The 19,814-nt window shown below is 40.5% G+C and overlaps 1 protein-coding gene across 9 annotated transcripts; it reads right to left on the reverse strand.

Annotated features, from left to right (window-relative positions):
• Positions 1-472: 472 nt before the first annotated feature.
• Positions 473-19,587, reverse strand: LOC135502076 (AMP deaminase 2-like). 9 transcript variants are annotated; one of them, XM_064794593.1, is made up of 18 exons: positions 19,191-19,587; positions 18,707-18,947; positions 17,328-17,495; positions 14,547-14,627; positions 13,002-13,134; positions 10,473-10,653; positions 8,880-8,945; positions 7,608-7,824; positions 7,179-7,308; positions 6,428-6,625; positions 5,972-6,103; positions 5,601-5,764; positions 5,076-5,202; positions 4,511-4,674; positions 3,959-4,079; positions 3,526-3,699; positions 2,999-3,109; positions 473-2,326 (listed from the first exon to the last, which is right to left on the reverse strand). In XM_064794593.1, the coding sequence occupies exons 1-18, from the start codon at positions 19,336-19,338 to the stop codon at positions 2,168-2,170; spliced, it is 2,715 nt and encodes a 904-aa protein (XP_064650663.1). In that variant the 5' UTR covers positions 19,339-19,587; the 3' UTR covers positions 473-2,167. The 9 variants fall into 9 exon arrangements, with proteins under 9 accessions (XP_064650663.1, XP_064650662.1, XP_064650664.1 ...); XM_064794592.1 differs by having other exon boundaries at positions 10,473-10,683; XM_064794594.1 differs by lacking the exon at positions 8,880-8,945 and adding an exon at positions 10,108-10,131 and having other exon boundaries at positions 10,473-10,683; positions 19,191-19,586.
• Positions 19,588-19,814: the final 227 nt, after the last annotated feature.

A 19,814-nucleotide genomic window follows, 5' to 3' on the forward strand; every position in this document is an offset into this window, starting at 1 on the left:
AATTGTCCCTAAACTTATCAAATACACTCTAAACTATGCAGTTAACTTAACTTCGATGAAATTCAGCAATCTTTTTCAAAGTAATTCTGCAAACACAATAGTTTGTGATGTCATAAGACTACACCGCCTGACTACGAAATTGTTTGTCCTCGAGACTGGTTGTGCCAGGAGATTCCATTACAACAGGTCATGGGACAGGTATTCTACAAATGCTGTAATACAGCCTAATCGCGCCGGTTATGGGCAATAATAGGGGTTCCTGAGGGGTGATAGGAACCCAAGGAGTGGCCTTCACCCTATAGAAGTTCTTGGACATATCATTCAGACAGGTCTACTGTGTGGTTGGCCTGCAGAACTTCAATTTGATGAACCAGTGGGTTAATCCAACAGGTGGGGTGAAGACACCACCAACAGAACAGGTGTGATACCTACAGTCAGTCCAGAAAAGTCAAGTAACAAAGATCAAGACTACTTTCTTCTAAAATTTCTATTCAAGTATATTTTTAACAGGTAATTTCGCTCACATTATGCAAGTTTACAACTTTTCACTTGATTAGGGACTTTTTGCAAATCCCCGGAATGCCAATGTGAACGCCTATCCCATTGTTCGCTCGTCTGATAACGACTTAGGACAATGGGATAGGCATTCAAATTGACATTTCGGGGGCTTTGCGAAAAACTCCCCATTACTGACATTGTAACCTGAAAGACCCGAAAACAGATTTAAGTCGCATCGCGATTCTGCATGCAAGTCTAACCTTCATACAAGATACAAATAGGGTGGCCCAGAATTATTTTCCTACAATGTCAATGGATACACAGTAGCGTTCTATTGTGCAAGGGAAAATAATTCTGGGCCACCCTGTAGAGTACATTGTCCACTTGTATTTCAAATACAACAAAATTACACAAATTTACATACCAAGCCTAATGGTGGGCACTTATAACATAACAGGTGGACTTTTTTACATACACTTTATTAGTAAGGTATTTTGCTATTTATTCAATTGATAACAGTGTCTTTTTATTCATGGTACAGTTACAGTAGTCCTAAGATCACATTAATATTAATACATGTATCTGATTATCATTAATTACAAACCTCTCCCTTACCAGGTCTGACCTATAATCGATATCAAACTCAGCATCTCTGGTGTATCGACTATGAATGCAAGGCATGATGAGACGGCATGCTCGAGAACACCTGTATACTCAGGATATCGAGTATAGGTCGGAACTGCGAACGCTGGCTTTCAATTTGAAAGACAAGACACTGAGGCCCCCACACCCGAAATTATATCTGGTTGTCGAAATTCTAAATATCACAGTGACTGGATACAGTTTATATAAATACAACATCGTTATGTACATCTATCAATCAAGCCTAACAGTCGCTTTCAATCTGAAAGACTAGAGACATCTCTCCTACCTATAGCATCATGATCAATCAAGGGCTTCGGTCACTGCGTCATTCAGGTCAGCTCTTTCTTAAGTGAGACCAGGAAGCCACTCCATCAATCAGGTCAGCTCTTTCTTAAGTGAGACCAGGAAGCCAATGTGACCAGAGCCCTTGATGATTCATGACAATCTACAATACATATAACTTTCTAAATATGAGACCAGTTGTATACAAAATTGAAAGACTAACAACTCTCCTTTTTCTTATTAGCACTGATTAAAACGGAGGACACACTGCAACACAGCGGCCAAAATCCATCTCACCCTGAAAGACATACGACTACTCCTCATCACCTCTTTGATAACAGGACGGTGCCAAGCACAGCAGCATGTCATTTTTGTCTCCAAAACCATCACTTTTGAAAGACCAGTTTACGTACCACTATATGCCTTATACCCAACCCCTTCAAGGATAGACAAACATCATCACCTTTGCCTTGTCAATCCTTATCGGTTATTTTTATACGATATGAATCTTGAAATCTGAATATTGACTAGAGATGCAGTAATCTTGGCCACCACGACCCCGACTAACTACAAGTATATGTACTACCATTACAAATCGGTGAATTTGAAAAATTATGAAACCCGACTCATTGTAGGGCTAAGAAACTATGCCCATCTCAACCCTTGCTTCGTCATATGGCCATCATGACTGCCACATCATGCAAACTTGAAAGACAACAAGACTCATCCGTGAACCCGCCCCTCAGTGGAGACCAGTCGCCACCGTCACCAATGTCTCAAGTTCATGTGTCAACGTTTCTTGGCGATATGCAACTCGTATGTCAGGAACGTTCGTCCTTGTGATGTCATTGCCTGCGACACCCTCGTTGGTGTAATTCGGTCCAATCCAATGGCGTTTGACCTAAAACGATCGAAAGACATTGAGCACTTTGTTAAACACTTGAGGAACAGGTGACAATATGTAACCAAGAGGAAACAACAGACCTTTCAATTACATGGAGACCTCTACACCCTGTATTTTTTTAGCCTATTTTGGGGACATGTTTTTTTTTGCTTTTTAGCTTAATTTGGGGACATTTCGTCGTGCCAATTTGCCTGAACATCGACGTCCTTATTGACTGACATTGTCACATGCACCTGAAAACTCATAATTTTAGGATGAAAAGTATCAAATTAGGCCATTTAGGATGAGATTTGGTCATTTAAGGTGTCAAAAAACGCTACAGGGGGTCAAATTACCCCTTAAAAAAAAAATAAATTTTTTTTTTTTTTTCTATTTTGGGGACATTTTTTCAGGGCCTAATTTGGGAACATGCCAAATTTCCTACACCGTATAGCGGTGTGAAAATGATGTAACCGAAAGGCCTGAACAATAACAATAACCATGCAGAAATCATCCAAAACTTTTGCCACAGTATTCATTATTCCAAAAGTTGAAGCAAAACATCAGCAAATAGAGATGTCCACATGGTTTAACCACACTGATCATCACTTGAACCTGGTGCCGCCTTACCAATAATCACTTTCTCAGGGAGGTAAAAAAATATAAAAGAAATCAACAAAGGTTTCCTACCGAATGAGGGAATCCACTCATGATGACGCTGTTCTTCGCGAGCTCACACATATCACAGGCCGTCAACTTCCACACCTGGGTAGCGATGCTGTACTCCTCCATTAACGCTTCCTGATAATTTAGAATGAAACGAATAATGAGTCACAACAATCATTCTAACAAAGATGATATGCATTCAGATTGAATCTCCCAAAAGTATCGAATGGCAATTCTACGAGGGGCTGTTCATCTTAGGCACCTGTAAGCATGAATCGAAATGCACATTTTCTAGAAATTGATGGTTTAATCCCGCCCGGACGGCTCGCTTCGATGCCGTTTTCGTTGATGACGTCACAACATGAACATTTTCGCATTCGCGGTGGTTTACATTCAGCGATTTTATAATAAATCTAATCAAAAATGGAAAATTTGAGCTTTACATTTGTGATCAACAATTAAAAAACGGACGTATTTCCGCAAAGTTGTAAATCACATCATAGTATCACTTTAAGCAATGATTCTTGACGAAACAAGTCCAACATGTGTACCTTGGTGAAATGGAACTGCAGCGGATCATCGGTTGACAATGACACACAGAGCCCCCTACTGTGATACTCTGGAAGCGGGTTGCGATGATAGCTCAGGAAGAGTGAGTTGTTACTGAGCGGAGACATCGCGATGCCAATCTGAGCCAGGTAGAACAAATACTGCAGCACAGGGACCTGGAATAGACCAAGGGGAGAAATTTCTAACAAATACATTTGAGATGTTTCTTTTATAGAGATATCACCTCGCTCAGCCGTCACGTGGCAAAATCCTGCATGAAACGACATTTTTTAAAGGTTTTTTTGAGGCCGGGAAGACAGCACACCCCTCCTCCTCAAAGGCTGCAGCCACAAACACTTAATAGATACCGTATACACATTTGACATAGAGAATATCAGGTTGTAGGAGTGAGTGAGTGAGTGACGAGATACTGACCTTCCTGAGCATAAGTCCATGAGAGATATTCTCAGACAGCATGTAGCCCGTCAGGAGATGGTTTACTGGGCCAGCCTCACCACAGTGGGGCCGCAAGGTGAATGTGTTGAGGCCGCGCTCCCTGAAACAGAAAATATTGTGTCAAACCACCTGTGTCAGAGACTGTTTACCTTTAAGGGCTGACCAGATGCACTACCATTATGGCTAGAACTTGACATCCTAAAGCAATTTGAACTCCCTTTTTTTTTCTTTTTTTAATTTTTATTTATTGAGTTTATTCAGAGGGTGCCGCGTGTATATTCATACACATTATGGCTGACCAGATGCACTACCATTATGGTTTGAACTTGACATCCTAAAGCAATTTGAACTCCCATTTTTTTTTTTTTTTTTTTTTTTATTTATTGAGTTTATTCAGAGGCGCCGCGTGTATATTTATACACATTATGGCTGCCCTTGCACACTATTACATAATTATAATAACAAGCGATGAACTCCATCCAAATGAAGTGAATGCACATTTACATCATAGGAAATTCGGACGTTCATTACCTTCGGAAATGGTTAAGCACCACGAGGTTTGTATACATGTAGTAAATGTAATAGGAATATGGTGGATTCTCTGCTAAGTTCCACTCGGCCGGGACAGGGCATTCCTTGTCGAACACAATGGTTTCGGCCTTTGATTCGTCATCGACTGAGTCCAGACCAGTCACCTGGAAAAGAACAAGAGGAGACAATAAATTCGATAGTGTTTCAGCCAAGGTGTCGTGGATCCTGACCTTGCTGTGGTGCACCTGCCTGTGTGTCCCTGTGACCCTGAGGACTACGTTGACGGAGCCCCGACTCCTGGGAGGTCCAACCATGCCAGACAGATCTCAGGCTAGGATTCAGACCAAAGTTGGATCCAAGCGTTGGTGATGAAGCTCCAAGGAGGCAGCCCCTCCACATCTACCAGGTAGCTATGGGCCAACAACTCATTCCGTTGCTATACACTTACAGAAACAAAACTAGCACTTTTGTTGACTTAAATTATCACATGTAAGTAGGTTTTCAGCCAGAAATCTGAAAAGGCCGGGCAGAAACGAAGGTCCCACTACCAATGTTCTGAACTTACATATTGCAGGAACTTATGTAGATCAGGATGGCTGTTTGGGTCATTAGTAACTTCGAACAGTGGTAAGAAGAGATTGTCCAGGAGGTCTTGAAAGGTCGCAATCAAATTGTTCGACTTGTAAATATCACTGGAAAGGAACAACAAAATGATCACGTATTATGCCGAGTGTGTGTAAGGTGACTCACTCTGTAGACAGCCTTGTGTCAGTCAAGAGGCGTCTTTTCAACATAGGCCTATTACAGGTGAAATAGGCCTTCGTACAGGCTTTCCATTGCTGGCATTAACCCATCAACACAGTATATATATGCAAAGGGAGGTGTTACCAGCTTTTTTCTTTCAGGGTACATTTGCCAACAAAACCCAAAACCAAGAAATGTGTCGGAATATCCAATTGTCATGGATTACTTCTTATCCCTTCTAAAAGAACTCCCTCTTCCAAAATATCGTTCTAAGGGACTGAGTGATTACCAGCCCTTGTATTAAAAGGCCCTGAAGACCCCACGGTTCAATTCTCCGTCTACTTACTAAATCCTCGGAACTTGAATCAGCCATGTGACGTTATTCGAATAAACGTTATGTTCGACGGCCCATTTTGCAAGTCGGTCCCATTCGTCACGCGATCGGCCATAGACGGAGAGTCGAAGTTCAGCATTCTGGTATTTACTCTCCTCCAAGTCGCTCATTACCTCCTGAAAACAGATTGAAGTTTAGAAGTGAATTTAGACGAGCGTGTTCCCAAAGGTGAATTCCGTCCAACATTTCACACTTCAGTCCTTGAGCTGGTACACTCAGGAGAGCAGGGGGTTAAGCGCTCCCCCGTCTGTCAGGCCGCAGGGCCATTTGCAAAATCATCATCAACATCTTTAGACGAATCTGCACGACGCTTTCATACAAACCTTGATGATGTGAGCAAAGTAACGTCCATTGATATAGTTGTCTGTCTTCATGAAGATCTCCCTCAGTTTGCTCTCACCGACTGGATTATACTTGGAGTTGAACTTATCAAACCTGTGGAAAGTGTTCCGATCCTGAAAGACAGAATGAGCCTGTTTGAGAAAATTCCAAATGATGTATGTTTTGCCCCAAAATTATCATAACACTCTATTGGTATCATTAGAAAGTTGTGATTTAGAGCTTTCTGATGAATGGTCTAATCACTCCGATAGACCAGACATGATTGCATGGAAGATGGTTGCAGGAAGAATGCCTGGAATTGGTTGGGGGCAAAAAGGGAACAAGGAAAACCTAGAGTGAGATGGTTGGACATCGTGAAACAAGATGCAGCAACTGCAGACATAGGTGAAGACATTGATGAGGTGCCGGTTTCCAAAATCAAGATACTTAAAACCTACCGCATGTACATCGAGCATGTCCACGCTGAGATCATAAGAGGACAAGTTCATGCTCTCAAAGACCTCCTTGAGTGTCATCTCCTTTCCGTCTTTATCCTTGCACACAATGTCCTCCGAATTCGTTTTGATTTTCTTCTTGATGAAGCGTAGGAGATGTTTTTGATTCATTGCAGAAGCGGCGTGGATATGTGTGTCAACCTGGAAGTATATTTGTATATAAATTTAGGCCAAGTCTATTTGGCAAGCCGCTCGCCGAACAGGCATCTTTTTTTGTCCTGTTTGGAGAGCCGCTTGCCAAACAGCACTAAAAAGCCACCCTGTTCGGCCAGCCGGGCTTGCCAAACAGGTAAAAAATCTAGCCTGTTTGGCGAGCTGGAGACTTTACAACACATTAGCCAGAGAGTTCGGCTCTCCATTCAGGACAAGAAAAAGTCGCTGTTCGGCCAGCCGGGCTTGCCAAACAGGTAAAAAATCTACCCTGTTTGGCGAGCTGGAGACTTTACTTTAATATTAACGAGTTCGGCTCTCCATTCAGGACAAGAAAAAGTCGCTGTTTGGTAAGTTTGGGCTTGCCAAGTAGTCACTTCCATAAATTAATACTGTCAGTGGCAAATACTGTCAGAAGACACCAAAATCACATCACGATGTATTCGACCTTGATTGACTGGACACTAGTCCAACCATGAATACTGACACCGTGAATATACAAAAATTCAATACAATTTAATTTTAACATGTTCAGTGAACTCACTTTTCTGAGATTATAGAAGTCACGATGAGGAACCTCTTTCTGAGCTGCAGATTCTCGCAGCTCGTTGAGCAATGAGTGAAGTTGAAACTTGGATGAGAGATAAGTCAACCTTCGATAGCAGAAAGACTTCCTGGAATAGACAAATGATAGGCAATGTTTCATTTGATTCCATGAGAAAGTAACCAGTGACAAAATGTAAGAGTTGAGACAGGACATCCAGCTTTTGTTTGCTTGGAACTGGCTTCATCAACCTTTGTTGCCAGCCACTTAAGGAGCTTGGGGAAAGTGGCCATTGAATTGAATGCAGAAATGACCACCTGCAGACAAAATCTGTACCACGCTGGCCATATTAGCTGTGTAATTCTAAAGAACTGACAGACAACTCTCAGGGTGAACCATCAACAAATCGGAGTGCTTCTTCAAACTTACAAGGGCCCATCGCTAATGAAAGCCATCATGAGACTTTGATCAGCGAGAAACTGCTCCCTATCGATGTAGGGAAAGTCAATTGGTTCATCACGCTGTAACGATTCTTCGTCTTTATAAACATGGGCGATGCCACCTTTCATCTTTAACAAGCAGTTGGCCGTGTCGGGGAAATCAATGTGGAACGGATATTCGCGGCTTGGGGGGTTGAGTGGATGGTCTGAAAGTGGAAGAGGAAATGACTGTAATCAAAATGCTCATTATATCGTTATTGTTAGGATCTGACCTTTGAGAATTAAGGGTAATATTTTTGAGGGAAATTATTTGAATAGGATAACTACAACTGTCGTCATTTGAACCAAGAACTTAGGGATCAGTTCCAATCTGTCACCAGGAGTCATTTCTAAAAATAGTTATTCTTGAGAATTGATTCCCATAGGAGCCAGTCGAAAAGTTACAGAAACACGCGGTCATATTGAATAATGGAAGCGCTCTCTGGCATTTCTACACGCGGCCCAGACTTATGGGTCTCAAATCGATGCAGGGTTTTTGAAAAGGTGGACCTACAGCTATAAACAAAGTCCAAAACACACACAGATTCACCTCTGCAGGCCTTGGAGTGAAGGAAAGAGAAGACATTCAGGACTATTAATGATAGACTCAGGGTAACTTTGTCTGAACATGTAGCAGTTAGTCCACCCGATGATGGTGCTGGGGCAATCTTCTATCCCCTTAATATCTTTCTATTTTCTTGTCATATCCAAATCAAAACGGTCGAGATATTTTTAAAGGGCCATCACTCAACATAATTGAAAGTTAGTCAAAACAAAGCATTACCTAACATAAACAGACTACAACTCAAGTGTCTACCAAAACTGAAGCAATGCAGGCAACTCAAAGCTCAAATTGTTGGATTTCTATAAGCATTTATATAGAAAGTTGAAAAACAAGTCAACAAGAAGAATAACAAGTGCCTGATATATCACTCCTCTGCCTAAAGCGAATGGCGGGCGTTGGCCTAACCATTTTCATACTCATTAAAGAGGAAGAAAGCAGCACAATTAATGAACTTGAATCAAACTTTGTTTGAGCAACACAATGTTCTTCCCACTGAGATGACGAGTGTCTGGTCGAACTTAAACTTTAGCGTTACAAGCAGTACATACTTGTTAATGACAGATGCAGTGTGCTCAACATCACACAAGGTGGGGTCAATCTGTGTGAAAGTGGAGACAGGGACAAATGCAGGCAATTTTAGCTGAACACAGGGAATACCTTGAAGACTTTGAGTTTTGATATTATCAAAGAACTCCAAAATGTCCTGTCCCCTGGTGCGTATTCCTGGCAAAAGAAGATTTTTCTGCATTGCTAAAATTCTGAAATTCAAAATCTTTCACCTATTTGCTTGCCGATATTACTGCTTTGTGTTACTACTTTTGTAAGGGATGTCTTTGTCGACATAAACAAAAAGGAGGTCCAAGTCACAATGACATGAACAGAGAATTGCGTCAACAAACACCTATTTATTAAAAAAAAACAACTGCAAAACAAATCAGACACCGAATATTGACTGAAACAAAAACAAATTAGCGAAAACTGCTGCAATAGTGCAAAAAAAACTCAAAATTGAAAACTCAACTACAGAATAGATTGAAGCGAACAACTGTTTGCAATACATTTTTGGCTAAGATTTATAACAATGGGTGATATGAATAAAGACTAGCAAATGCTTTTACTTCAATTTTGTACAGAAAGGCCTAGTGTAAATGTACATGGAGTTTTAGATAAAAGCATTTGCTAGTCTTTATTCATATCACCCAAAGTGTGCTTAGTGTGATGAGAACTATTCGATCTATTTTGGAATAAGGGTCCTTTATCCAGCCGATCCTCCCTGGGGTACAACCTACCATAGGACTTTTCAGCCGAATGCCAATCGCCAATTACGCAACATATGATGAATGGATGAAAAAGTATGACGACCGCAACCTTGGATGATTCCACACTCCAAACAAAGCAAGGAGATTAGCAGACACACATAGCGTTATCTTATCGTTTTGGAGCCTGTCCCATCTGCCCCTACCCCCTCAAGCAAATGATGGCACAAACTAAATACATGTAGCACGGTACTAGCTTGAAATGTCATCTACCAGAGCATTTTTTAGGGAACCACACCCAACTTCTTGAAGTAGCATCACTTGTAGGCCAGCATAAGCGTTACTAGGATTTCGAGAGGGGAGGTTGTTTTGCCAGACAGGTGCGTTTTCCAAATACTAATTGGATTTTTGCAGACAATTTTTGAACATAGCTTTCAGCACTGGGCCTTTTCATGTTCAAGTTTAAAGATTTTTCATTAAAACATTATAGTACACCTCGATAGCAAGGTTGATGCCTTTCAAGTTTCAAAACTGCCTGGCTATGATGAATATCACGAAGTTTCCACATTCTGATGGAAAGCACAATGATAAAGTGCATGAAAGTGGTGTTAGAGGTCACAAAGCCTTACCGCTCGGATTCAAAAACACTTCATCTGCAAAAAAACATAGTTGGCATGCACACAAGTCCTAGGAATGATCCATTTTCTAGGTGTCAAAACATTAAACTTGCTGTGAAACCCAAGATCTATACACAGCAGAAGGTTTCGGTCAAACTCAAATGACATACTAAAAACAGAAGGACCCGCCACCTTTAGCCAAATCTATATAATAAGAATGAACTGTGTGCTGCATTTGCGGCAGTCAAGAGACCTCCCACAGCTGCAATCAGCCCTTCGCAAAATAAAACACTCAAATGATGAAGAAAATAATGAACAGATAAACAATCATGCCTGCTGCCAGAAGGAAATCTCGGCAAAAGTCTGCACATACTTACCCGCCAAGCTTTTCTTTTCAATATCCTCAATTTCTTCGTGGAAGCCTTCCTTGTCTAACTTCTGTAGAAACCTTGCTGTCGTCTTGCAGAAATGCTGCAGCGATATCGCCATGTACTTCTCACGGATGAGCAGCGCTTTCACCAGACTTTTTGACGCGGACTCGAGATCTTCGAGCGGAACCTGTGGAAAATAAGCCAATGAGGCTCCGGCCTGAAAAAAGGGGGCATTAGAGGAGTGTGTTAGACCGAACTGTGTTAGAAATGGTGAGTTGTTTAGGAATGAACAGGAACAAGAAGTGGCAGATCTAGGGGCAACTTTTCTGATGTTAGGGCCTATCTGGACAGAAACTTCTCAACAGGAGGTATTCTAATAGCATTCCGCGAAGTTACTATTTATAGCTCACAAGGTCATTTGCATAAGATATTGATGACGTTTTAGTCACGTGACAGTCGGACATCGACACTTATTTCTACGCATTTGAGCTTATTTCAAAGTCAATTGTCTTTGACCCTGCATTGTTTTTAGCATGAATGATACCATAGAGTCAGAGAGAGAAATATTCAGAACAATTATGTAGTATTTCAAACACTCGGACATGTGCCAGATTGAATCTAACTGCCCTAGTTAGAAAGCCTGAATCCATTACGAAACCGCATGTTTGTCCGGCATTGCCTGTAATCAGCGATGGGGAAATAGAGGGCAGCAGCTGCAGTGACCTCATCTTCGCGGAATGCTATTACTGACTGGGAGCCTCCTTTAAAGGCTGTGTATCCTCAGACAGATTGCTTGTGCCGTTTTCAAAGCCCTCTGTTCGCTTATGACCTTGTGATGCCTTATGCCCTACAGATCCAAATGATTATTTTTCTTTCTTTTTTGCTCCCTAGTTCTGCCTCTGCCAAGATAACATAGATATTCACTCAAGAATCACTCAGAATTTACGTGCCATTACCAAGCTCAGCAATTCTCTTCAAGTAAAGTCATAGCGCATGCCAAAAGAGAAAATCACCAAGAGTGAAGTTAGCTCATTCAAATCCACAATGAGCAGCTTTAATCCCAAAACTGATAGAAAACTACTTTGAGGGCTTTGAATCAGTTGGCAGAAGTTCGAAAAAACTCCAAAGTGCGTGCTGGGGAATTACATCATGTCAGATTCACATCAGTTTACAACCCACATGCAGGAATATGGACAGACCTTTAGTGTATCAAAAGCAAACTAAAAGTATTATTGGTATATTATGATTTAGCATGTCTGATGTGTTAGTTTGTGTTAACGTTAAAGTCTCAAACCTAAACATAAATAAAAACAAAAAATTTAGAAAGGTCACAAACACCATTTTATGTCTGCAATCTTTCCAACATTTAAGAATCAAAAAACAAACTAAACCCCAGAAATAACTCAGGTGAAAACCTACCAAATCTGCCTCTTAACATTTCATTGCCCCAAAAGGTGGAGCTCTGTTGTAAGGAAATGTGACCTCCTCATACTATGTATATAGTCTTGGAGAATAAAATGAACAGAATTGAAATTGATGACCAAATTTAAACATTTGCCATTTCGTTTTACCATAACCAAGCTCCACCACGGATGCCGATCTAAAAAGAGGCAAATTAATCAACCATACTAACCTAGAATTGCAAAGGGTAAAGGTGCCTGTTGGTTCACCCTATGTACTCTATAAGCCAAAGTAAAGCCAGCAAACAAGAGTGAAATTAGCTGTTTTGAGTGCAAACTATATTTTTAGTGCAACTGTGGCCCAAAGCTAGTGTCATCTACATTATTTACACACTCTGAAACACGAATCACTTCACTCACAAAGGGAATTTGCAGCTTTATGATCAAAATACAGGAAAGAGTTAAATAGTCCCATTTGTAGTCGTTGCCAATCCATCCTTTTGACTATTTTGTAGTCAGCAATGCTGTTGGCACTAGTTTGGCTAACAACATGGCAACGTCATCAGCGCCGTCACAACTGGGCATTGATGTTCAAAATAGCAGCCAATACTGATGCTCTCTACCCAGTTGGGAACCCCGAGGACCTGGTAGAGGTGATAGGCTACCTTATTGTTTGTCCTTACCCTGACGGACGAAGGTTGAGGTGGCAACCATCTTGGAATAGTCTACCTCAATACCTATGAAAGTCTGAAACACTATGTGAGGTAACAAGAAAAATTTTCACGAACAGCCGAATGGGTCACTCATGATGTAAGTTGACAAAGTTGAATAAATACATGCAGTGAAGCTGTACACTGTACATATGCTGTGTTCTTTCGCTGAGAAGCTTAAATTTAATTTAGTAATGAAACGCTCAAGAAAGGAAATTTTATAAAGTAAAGTAAAATTACCCCACCTCAAATGAAAATTCTAATTCTAAATTTTACAAATGCAGGCAATGAATCTTGGGCTAATACCCGATACTAAATAAAGTTAAAGAAAACCTTTAATAATGCCATTAGATTCAGATGACTATTTGATATTTTAGAAATCATCGGTTTTGATATTAACCCTTTCAGGTCCAAGGTCAACTTACCCCGCTAGCGTACTCGCCAGTAATACTGATCCGCTGGAAATGAGGCACAACCTCGTCCATCTTCTCATCCATGAGCATCGCATCGTCGGCACTGGGAGCCTGGAGACCAGGTTGTTCATAGCCATTGTATGACCTGAAGTTAATGGAGATTGGATTTCGTTGAGCAATAGATAAAAGGATGTCGAATCAGTTTCCAATAATTTGAAATGATTTTTTTGTGATTGAACGATGATCAGTGAAACATTTCTGCATTTATTTATGACAGCGGAATCTGGCAGTCTGAATATAATACATGTATCATCTGAAAAATCTATTAGTTATCACGCATGCGAATTCCCCGAAACTTGGCATTCAAAGTATTCATCCCTGTCTACACAACAATTGTTAAAATCCATATTCAGTACAAATTTACAAAATTGGAAATTCAAGTTTAAAATTACAATCAAATTTTTGGATTAACAGAGCAGGCTTTTAAAAATTGTCATTAAACATTTACTCGAGCATGCAATGCGAAATGTGTCCATGCAACAATAAAGTGAAACCGGTAACAGAGAATTCTATTCGAAACGACAATGGCAAAAGGAATCACGTCATGGGAGACCTAGCCATCGTTGCGACGTCATTCGCTGGTTCCATTTAGTTCGTCTCACGCAAAGTTGTGTGACGTCCTCAACGGTAGTCATTGTCAGCATGATGCTCGCACGGGCCTGCAAAGGTATGCGACTCACTGCGCCATCTATTGGGATTTCAAAAGTCCATTTCCTCATTACAACATCTAGACACTACACAATTCCACAAAAACTCTACACCAATTTTAGGTGTCACTCTAAAAAGTCATAAGATTTCATGGCAATTCTGAAACAAACATGTTGTCAACCTCAGGCACCATGAAGAGTTTGACAATCACCTCTTTCTAGTCAAGTGACACCTGTTGAGTGGCTGAACTTGGCCGAGTTATGGGTCAGGCTCTGTTCATCTCAGCATATCAGCTGATGGGATGTCTGAAACATCTAAAGCTGAACCCATAAGTCGGCGAGTTTCGTGTCCCCACAAAAGAGTTTCACCACTGCATGGGGAGCTATCTGGAGAGGAAAGAGTACATCATGTTATGAAAACCTATCCTGCCACATTCAATCTAGCAAAAAACCAAAACCAACATCAAAATCAAAGATTTAAAGCTATAATTTAAGCCCCAAATCACCATACAGGGACATTGAACATATTGAATAAAGAATAAACATCACCTTCATGAACAATTCGTCAATATTCAATGGATAACTTTTTCCAACTTGAATTTCACTGCATTTTTTTAACCCTTGGAGACCACAAAAGACGACGTTTGGCTCGGGACCATTGTTGCATTGATTTGCCAAGTTGAATTGTCATGAGATATCAGATGATGAAAAGTGGATAAATCCATTATGAAATAGACATATTTATCAATAAATTGCTAAAATGTTTACAAACAGATATCACAAGAATACAAACATGAACCATGAAATACAACAAAACAACGAAAGTCATGAAAATTTGAACCAGACTCACTGACTGAATGGTAATTTTGATTCAATACTGTCTGGTTCCATGTACGGTGAATGATCACCATACGTTCCATCCGGTGACGGGCTGAAGTGAAGAAAGCCATGCACGTTTTGAATATTATTTGACGTTAATTTTGACCACGACTGTAGCTTTTCAGGTCAAGCAATGTGAAATGTTTGAAACAGCCACGAGGTATTAAAACACAGCCTTGGATGACGAAAAATAGTTGAATACTCTACCCATAATCACCACCTCTGGAAAATTTACAATATTTGTAAGGTTGGTAGGAAGACTGGTCATCAAAATTGTCATAGTCCTTAAACGGAAGAGGCATTTTTCCAAGACAGTCACCCACTACAGTTAAATGTACTTCCAACACAGATACAAATGCACAAATGATAGATGCCTGGCATATTAGGCCTTTGAAGACTAGTGTAATACAACAATAGAATTAATAAAAAGATAATTAGCAAAGGCCAAGTAATTAGAATACTGGGCAACTCGGCCTATTCCCAACTCGGCCTACCAACTCGGCCTGATAATAAATTATTGGTTTATTGGCATAGGTTTTCCATATATTGTTTTTTTTTGTTGCTGTATATATAGGCATACTATTTATTCATTCCTGGTGGAAATTTGAAGAGAATTCATCAAGATTTGGAGGAGAAATCCATGAAAGTACATTTGGAGTGCTACCGCGACTTTTCCACACTCGCCGCCGTTATTTCATGGATTTCTCCTTCAAATCCCAATGAATTTTCTTCAAATTTCCAACAGGAATGAATACATAGTAGGCCTATATATACCAACAAAAAACAAAAAAATATAAGAAAAACTTATGCCAATAAACCAATGATTTATAAACCAGGCCGAGTTGGTAGGCCTAGTTGGTAATAGGCCTAGTTGGTAATAGGCCGAGTTGGTCATACACCAGTCATTAGCCTAGATACCTGATAACCTAATATCAGGACTCTCAAATGTAGGTTATTCTGAAAGGCCCAAACAATCAACCTTGAGAATCAGTAACCCGGATTTTTATCATATCTTCATCTTGTGTGTTTAAGGCAGGCATTCAAAACTATTATCTTTTCAAGGCCAGTACGCAGGATTTTCAATTACATGGAGACCTCTACACCCTGTATTTTTTAGCCTATTTTGGGGACATATTTTTTTTCTTTTTAGCTTAATTTGGGGACGTTTCGTTGTGCCAATTTGCCTGAACATCGATGTCCTTATTGACTGACATTGTCACATGCACCTGAAAACTCATAATTTTAGGATGAAAAGTATCAAATTAGGCCATTTAGGATGAGATTTGGTCATTTAAGGTGTCAAAAAACGCTTCAGGGGGTCAAATTACCCCTTAAAAAAAAAAAAAATTTTTTTTTTTTTTCAGGGCCTAATTTGGGGACATGCCAAATTTCCTACACCGTATAGCGGTGTGAAAATGATGTAATCAAAAGGCCTGGTACGGCATGTTGGAATGCCTGGTTGAGTCTCAGCAAGCTGGGGGATTGATTCTCCAGAGTTTCTTCAATGGGACAACCTCAATTCAATCCTTTGAACGAAATGACACTGAAGACATCACAATTAGGGAAAATTATTGATTCGAGATACTCCATCATAATTGTATAGAAACTTGCTGGCAAATAAAGATGGTTTTGACACAGGCTGAACATTACACAACATTTCATGCACAGACCAAACATGGGGTTCACAAAAATACAAAATAGTCCGCAGTTCAGCGTGAAGGCAGGACAAGCCTTGGCTATTTGACATTGACCATGGTACTCAGACATGACATAAAACCCATTTGTTCCACGAAGCCTTTAGTTGGTAGCAACATAGACTCGAATGTGCCATCTATGTTTTAGAGACTCAATTTTTTCTAATCTATCTGTTTTACCACTATCAAACTCTTTTAAATCCAAATATTTGCTTCTAACTCAAGTGCCTTGGAGCATGCTTAGCTTGTACAAGGCACTATAATATCCGGTAAAAAAAAATTAAAAAAAATATATATATGGGCAGAGACATGTATTCATCCACGACCGGAAGTGTGGCACACATAGAGCTTATCAAAATGTGAAGTTGTGGTAAATACATGGCTGGGATGGACCAAAGTGGAATTAATTCTCAATCTGTGGTTGATTCTTAATCTACAGAGTCAGGCCATCACAGAAATATGCTTTTTGATAATATATTTCATGTATTTAAGAAAATGTGGTCTCACTGGTCAGTTTAGAACTTGTACTTTGACAGGGCCATATCAATGCGCCAGTGACGTTTTGATGGATATGGTGTACGGAAATCTTTTTTTCTCAGGCAATCGGTATTGGAATTTTTTAAAACTTTATTATGCTATTGGCAAAGGGTTTTTCTTGACATATATAAAATTTTGTGCAGATTGATTGGTCCAAGGTGTACTTTTTTTACCAAAACATATGCACAACAATGTACATGTAATGTACACAAGTTTTAATAGAGGACTCTGGCCATATACAGATATCAAATCATTTGCTTGCTGATAGCTCACCGAATAAGACCTAAGACAATGAATGTTGACAAGGTCTTGGACAATTGTAACAGCATTGAAACGAAAGGGTTAGTCCATCACTTTCCGACAACTTACCAAAATACCACATCAGTGGAACCACAAAGTGCATTTCTAACATTGTTACTTCTGTAATGCTAGAAATTACGCTGGTAAAGTTATATATATTTTGCAAAGGACCCAATCATTGTATATATTTGTCATAATAGATTTAGGAAAAATATCCACACCTTTTTTCTGGCGATCTGTGAGTTGCTTGATCAACGTGAATTTCTGCATCAGCTGGGGTGTGACTGCCGGCAGGGGTAGTGCCAGTGGAGCCAGAGTGACCACGCTGAAAGGCAGCCACCGCGACGGCTTTGTCTCTGATAGCTCGCCACTGCTGGTAGGGGACGCCGCTAGAACAGGTAAACAACAAGCACACTATAAGCAACTCCAAGCAAATACGTGAAAAGAAGTGAAACTTTACCGGACACTTTGAACAATAAGAATGCATACACAGTCAAGAGGAATAATAAGGACAAAGTGCAGGCCTGACAAGCAGTGTTCTCCACAGGGTTTTCTCAAGGTAGGGTGATACCCTTTCATGACGTTTTACCAGTGTGCAACACGAGGTAGAGTGGCCAGCAATTTCAGATAGGGTGGCCCTATAGGAACCCTCTGCAAAGTTCTAGAGCAAGGTAGGGTGGCTCTTCCAAGTTAGGGTGGTAAGCTGCCAAGGTTGGGTTGGTCACCCTGACAAATAGCCTTGTGGAGAACACTGGACTAGAAGCCCCCTAACTTCTTCCATAAACTGGGTCCACTGTACTCAATCGGCAGTAGCATCTTTAAAAGTTAGCTACATTTTTTTGTAGCTAGCACTGTAAAGCCGACTGAGCAACTGGGAAGTGTAAATAGGAATAATGAGGATATGACAATGAAGCTGATTTAATCTAGATTCTACCCAGCATAAGTGGTCAAGCAGGCCATTGGCCAGGTGCTGGACTTGCAAGGTGTAAATTTTCGTCCTTGGGGTAGTGCCTAACAGAAAACTTCCTTTCAAATTAACGCGCTACATGCACAAAGGGTGTCCTAGATGAAGATTATCGCTCCACATGGTGTGAACTATAATTCTCACACAGTCACAGCTTTCTTTAGTGATCACTCTGCGGACAGCTGTCATCAAATTCTTTAAATCACCACATAATATCATCAGATTTTTAAGCAATCAATTTCCACTAAATTCTTCCCACCAGGATGTCTGGTCAAAAATCCACAAAATGAGATCTTGTATTCAAACATGAGGGGCAGTAGAAACCTATTTTAAATTCAGTACCAGCACACACACGTCAAGCACAGATGCACTATACAAACATAACAGTCAAGCCAAGCTTTTTCATCACTAAAGACAAATGACAAACACAAATGCATACACATGCAGGGTTTTAAAAAACATGCATGCAACGAAAACCATGATGATACCCCTATCAGACTGGTAATGTAGAAACTTCGACCACATTTTAACTCAATCTGGCCCAAATGGTTCTGACATCAAGTCACCCTTTAAAACAGTGAATTGAAAACACCTCCTACACAATTTTAGAATGCAGCAAAAAATGCTAGAGTATACCTATGACTGATCTGCCTCTCGATCAGAGCCCTTGTCTGCTCACGTTCTTCAATGGGATATTCCGGCATCTCACAGGGGTCGGACACCTGGTGTTCATTGCTGACGACACGTTTTCTGTAATGTTCGGTCAGCTCCGAAAACTTTTCATCCACCTCTGCTACTATCTTCTTTGAAAATCGTATATGATCTGGCTTAAATGGTCGACATTGTGGTCCAGGGGTGCCATCAGGAGTGCAGTTGTCTGAAATGGGACGAAGAGATATCATTCATACGGAGCACATTTTTTCGTTCGTTTGATGGTGGGAAAAGTGCTCGCCTAGCAAGCCAAGATTGAAGAGAAAATTTGAAAATTAAAGTCAGCACGAAAATTTTAAGGACAAGGACTGCGTCCACAGGCTCAATGATTTCTGGGATCACACCGATTGACTGAAAGCGACATATATCGAATATATCTAACCGGCACAAACAAAGACACAACAATTACCGGATGCCGCTCCAGACCCATCAACATTCATGCCTGAAGTGTCATTCAAGTCCAGGGGTTGTGCTCCTCCAGCAGCAAACTTTTTGTTCAAGTTAGACGGAACTGCAGCCCCGTTTTCACCACCATTCGGTGCTTCTCGCTTGGACATTTTTGATCGCCTTTTGATCAATATGATCTTCAAATATCAGTGTTCAAAACAGACACAACTTTACAAAGGATCGCTTGTGGAATTTTGGAGAAATATCAAGAAACGTTCGGACTGATTGCAGAAAAATATTCTTTTACGTCGTCCAGGTAACCTCGACCCTAACCGCAGCGGAGGGTCGAGGTTACCTCGGAGGCTCGAGGTTGCACTACACAGTGCGGAGGACGGTGTCCAATCTTGACACTAGAGGCGCTGATTTCTCGAATATAGACCACCAGACCTCATAAACCGAGCTTTTTATTGTTCTCGTGGTTTACGGAAAAGTAGGCCCAAAATTTAATAGTGTCTTAAAAACAATATTCAGTTAATGGAAATACACTTTTTCCATAACTGTATGCTTGATATTGCCCTACTGCCTTTTTCATGAATCAATTTTGAGCATTATGTTTACAACGTAGTTATTATAGCACGAAATATGA

This window comes from Lineus longissimus, chromosome 18, assembly GCF_910592395.1.
Source record: "Lineus longissimus chromosome 18, tnLinLong1.2, whole genome shotgun sequence".
Classification (NCBI taxonomy): Eukaryota; Metazoa; Nemertea; class Pilidiophora; order Heteronemertea; family Lineidae; genus Lineus; species Lineus longissimus.

Bases quoted from the DNA above. Each gene is read 5' to 3' on its own strand.
- LOC135502076 (XM_064794592.1), bottom strand. From the start codon at position 19,338: ATGTCCAAGCGAGAAGCACCGAATGGTGGTGAAAACGGGGCTGCAGTT. The intron at 10,684-13,001 runs GTAAGTTGACCT...CCCTTTTTTCAG, and splicing joins CTGGCGAGTACGCTAGCGGG to GCCGGAGCCTCATTGGCTTA. The intron at 7,309-7,607 runs GTAAGTTTGAAG...TGTCTATTCCAG, and splicing joins TTCATTAGCGATGGGCCCTT to GAAGTCTTTCTGCTATCGAA.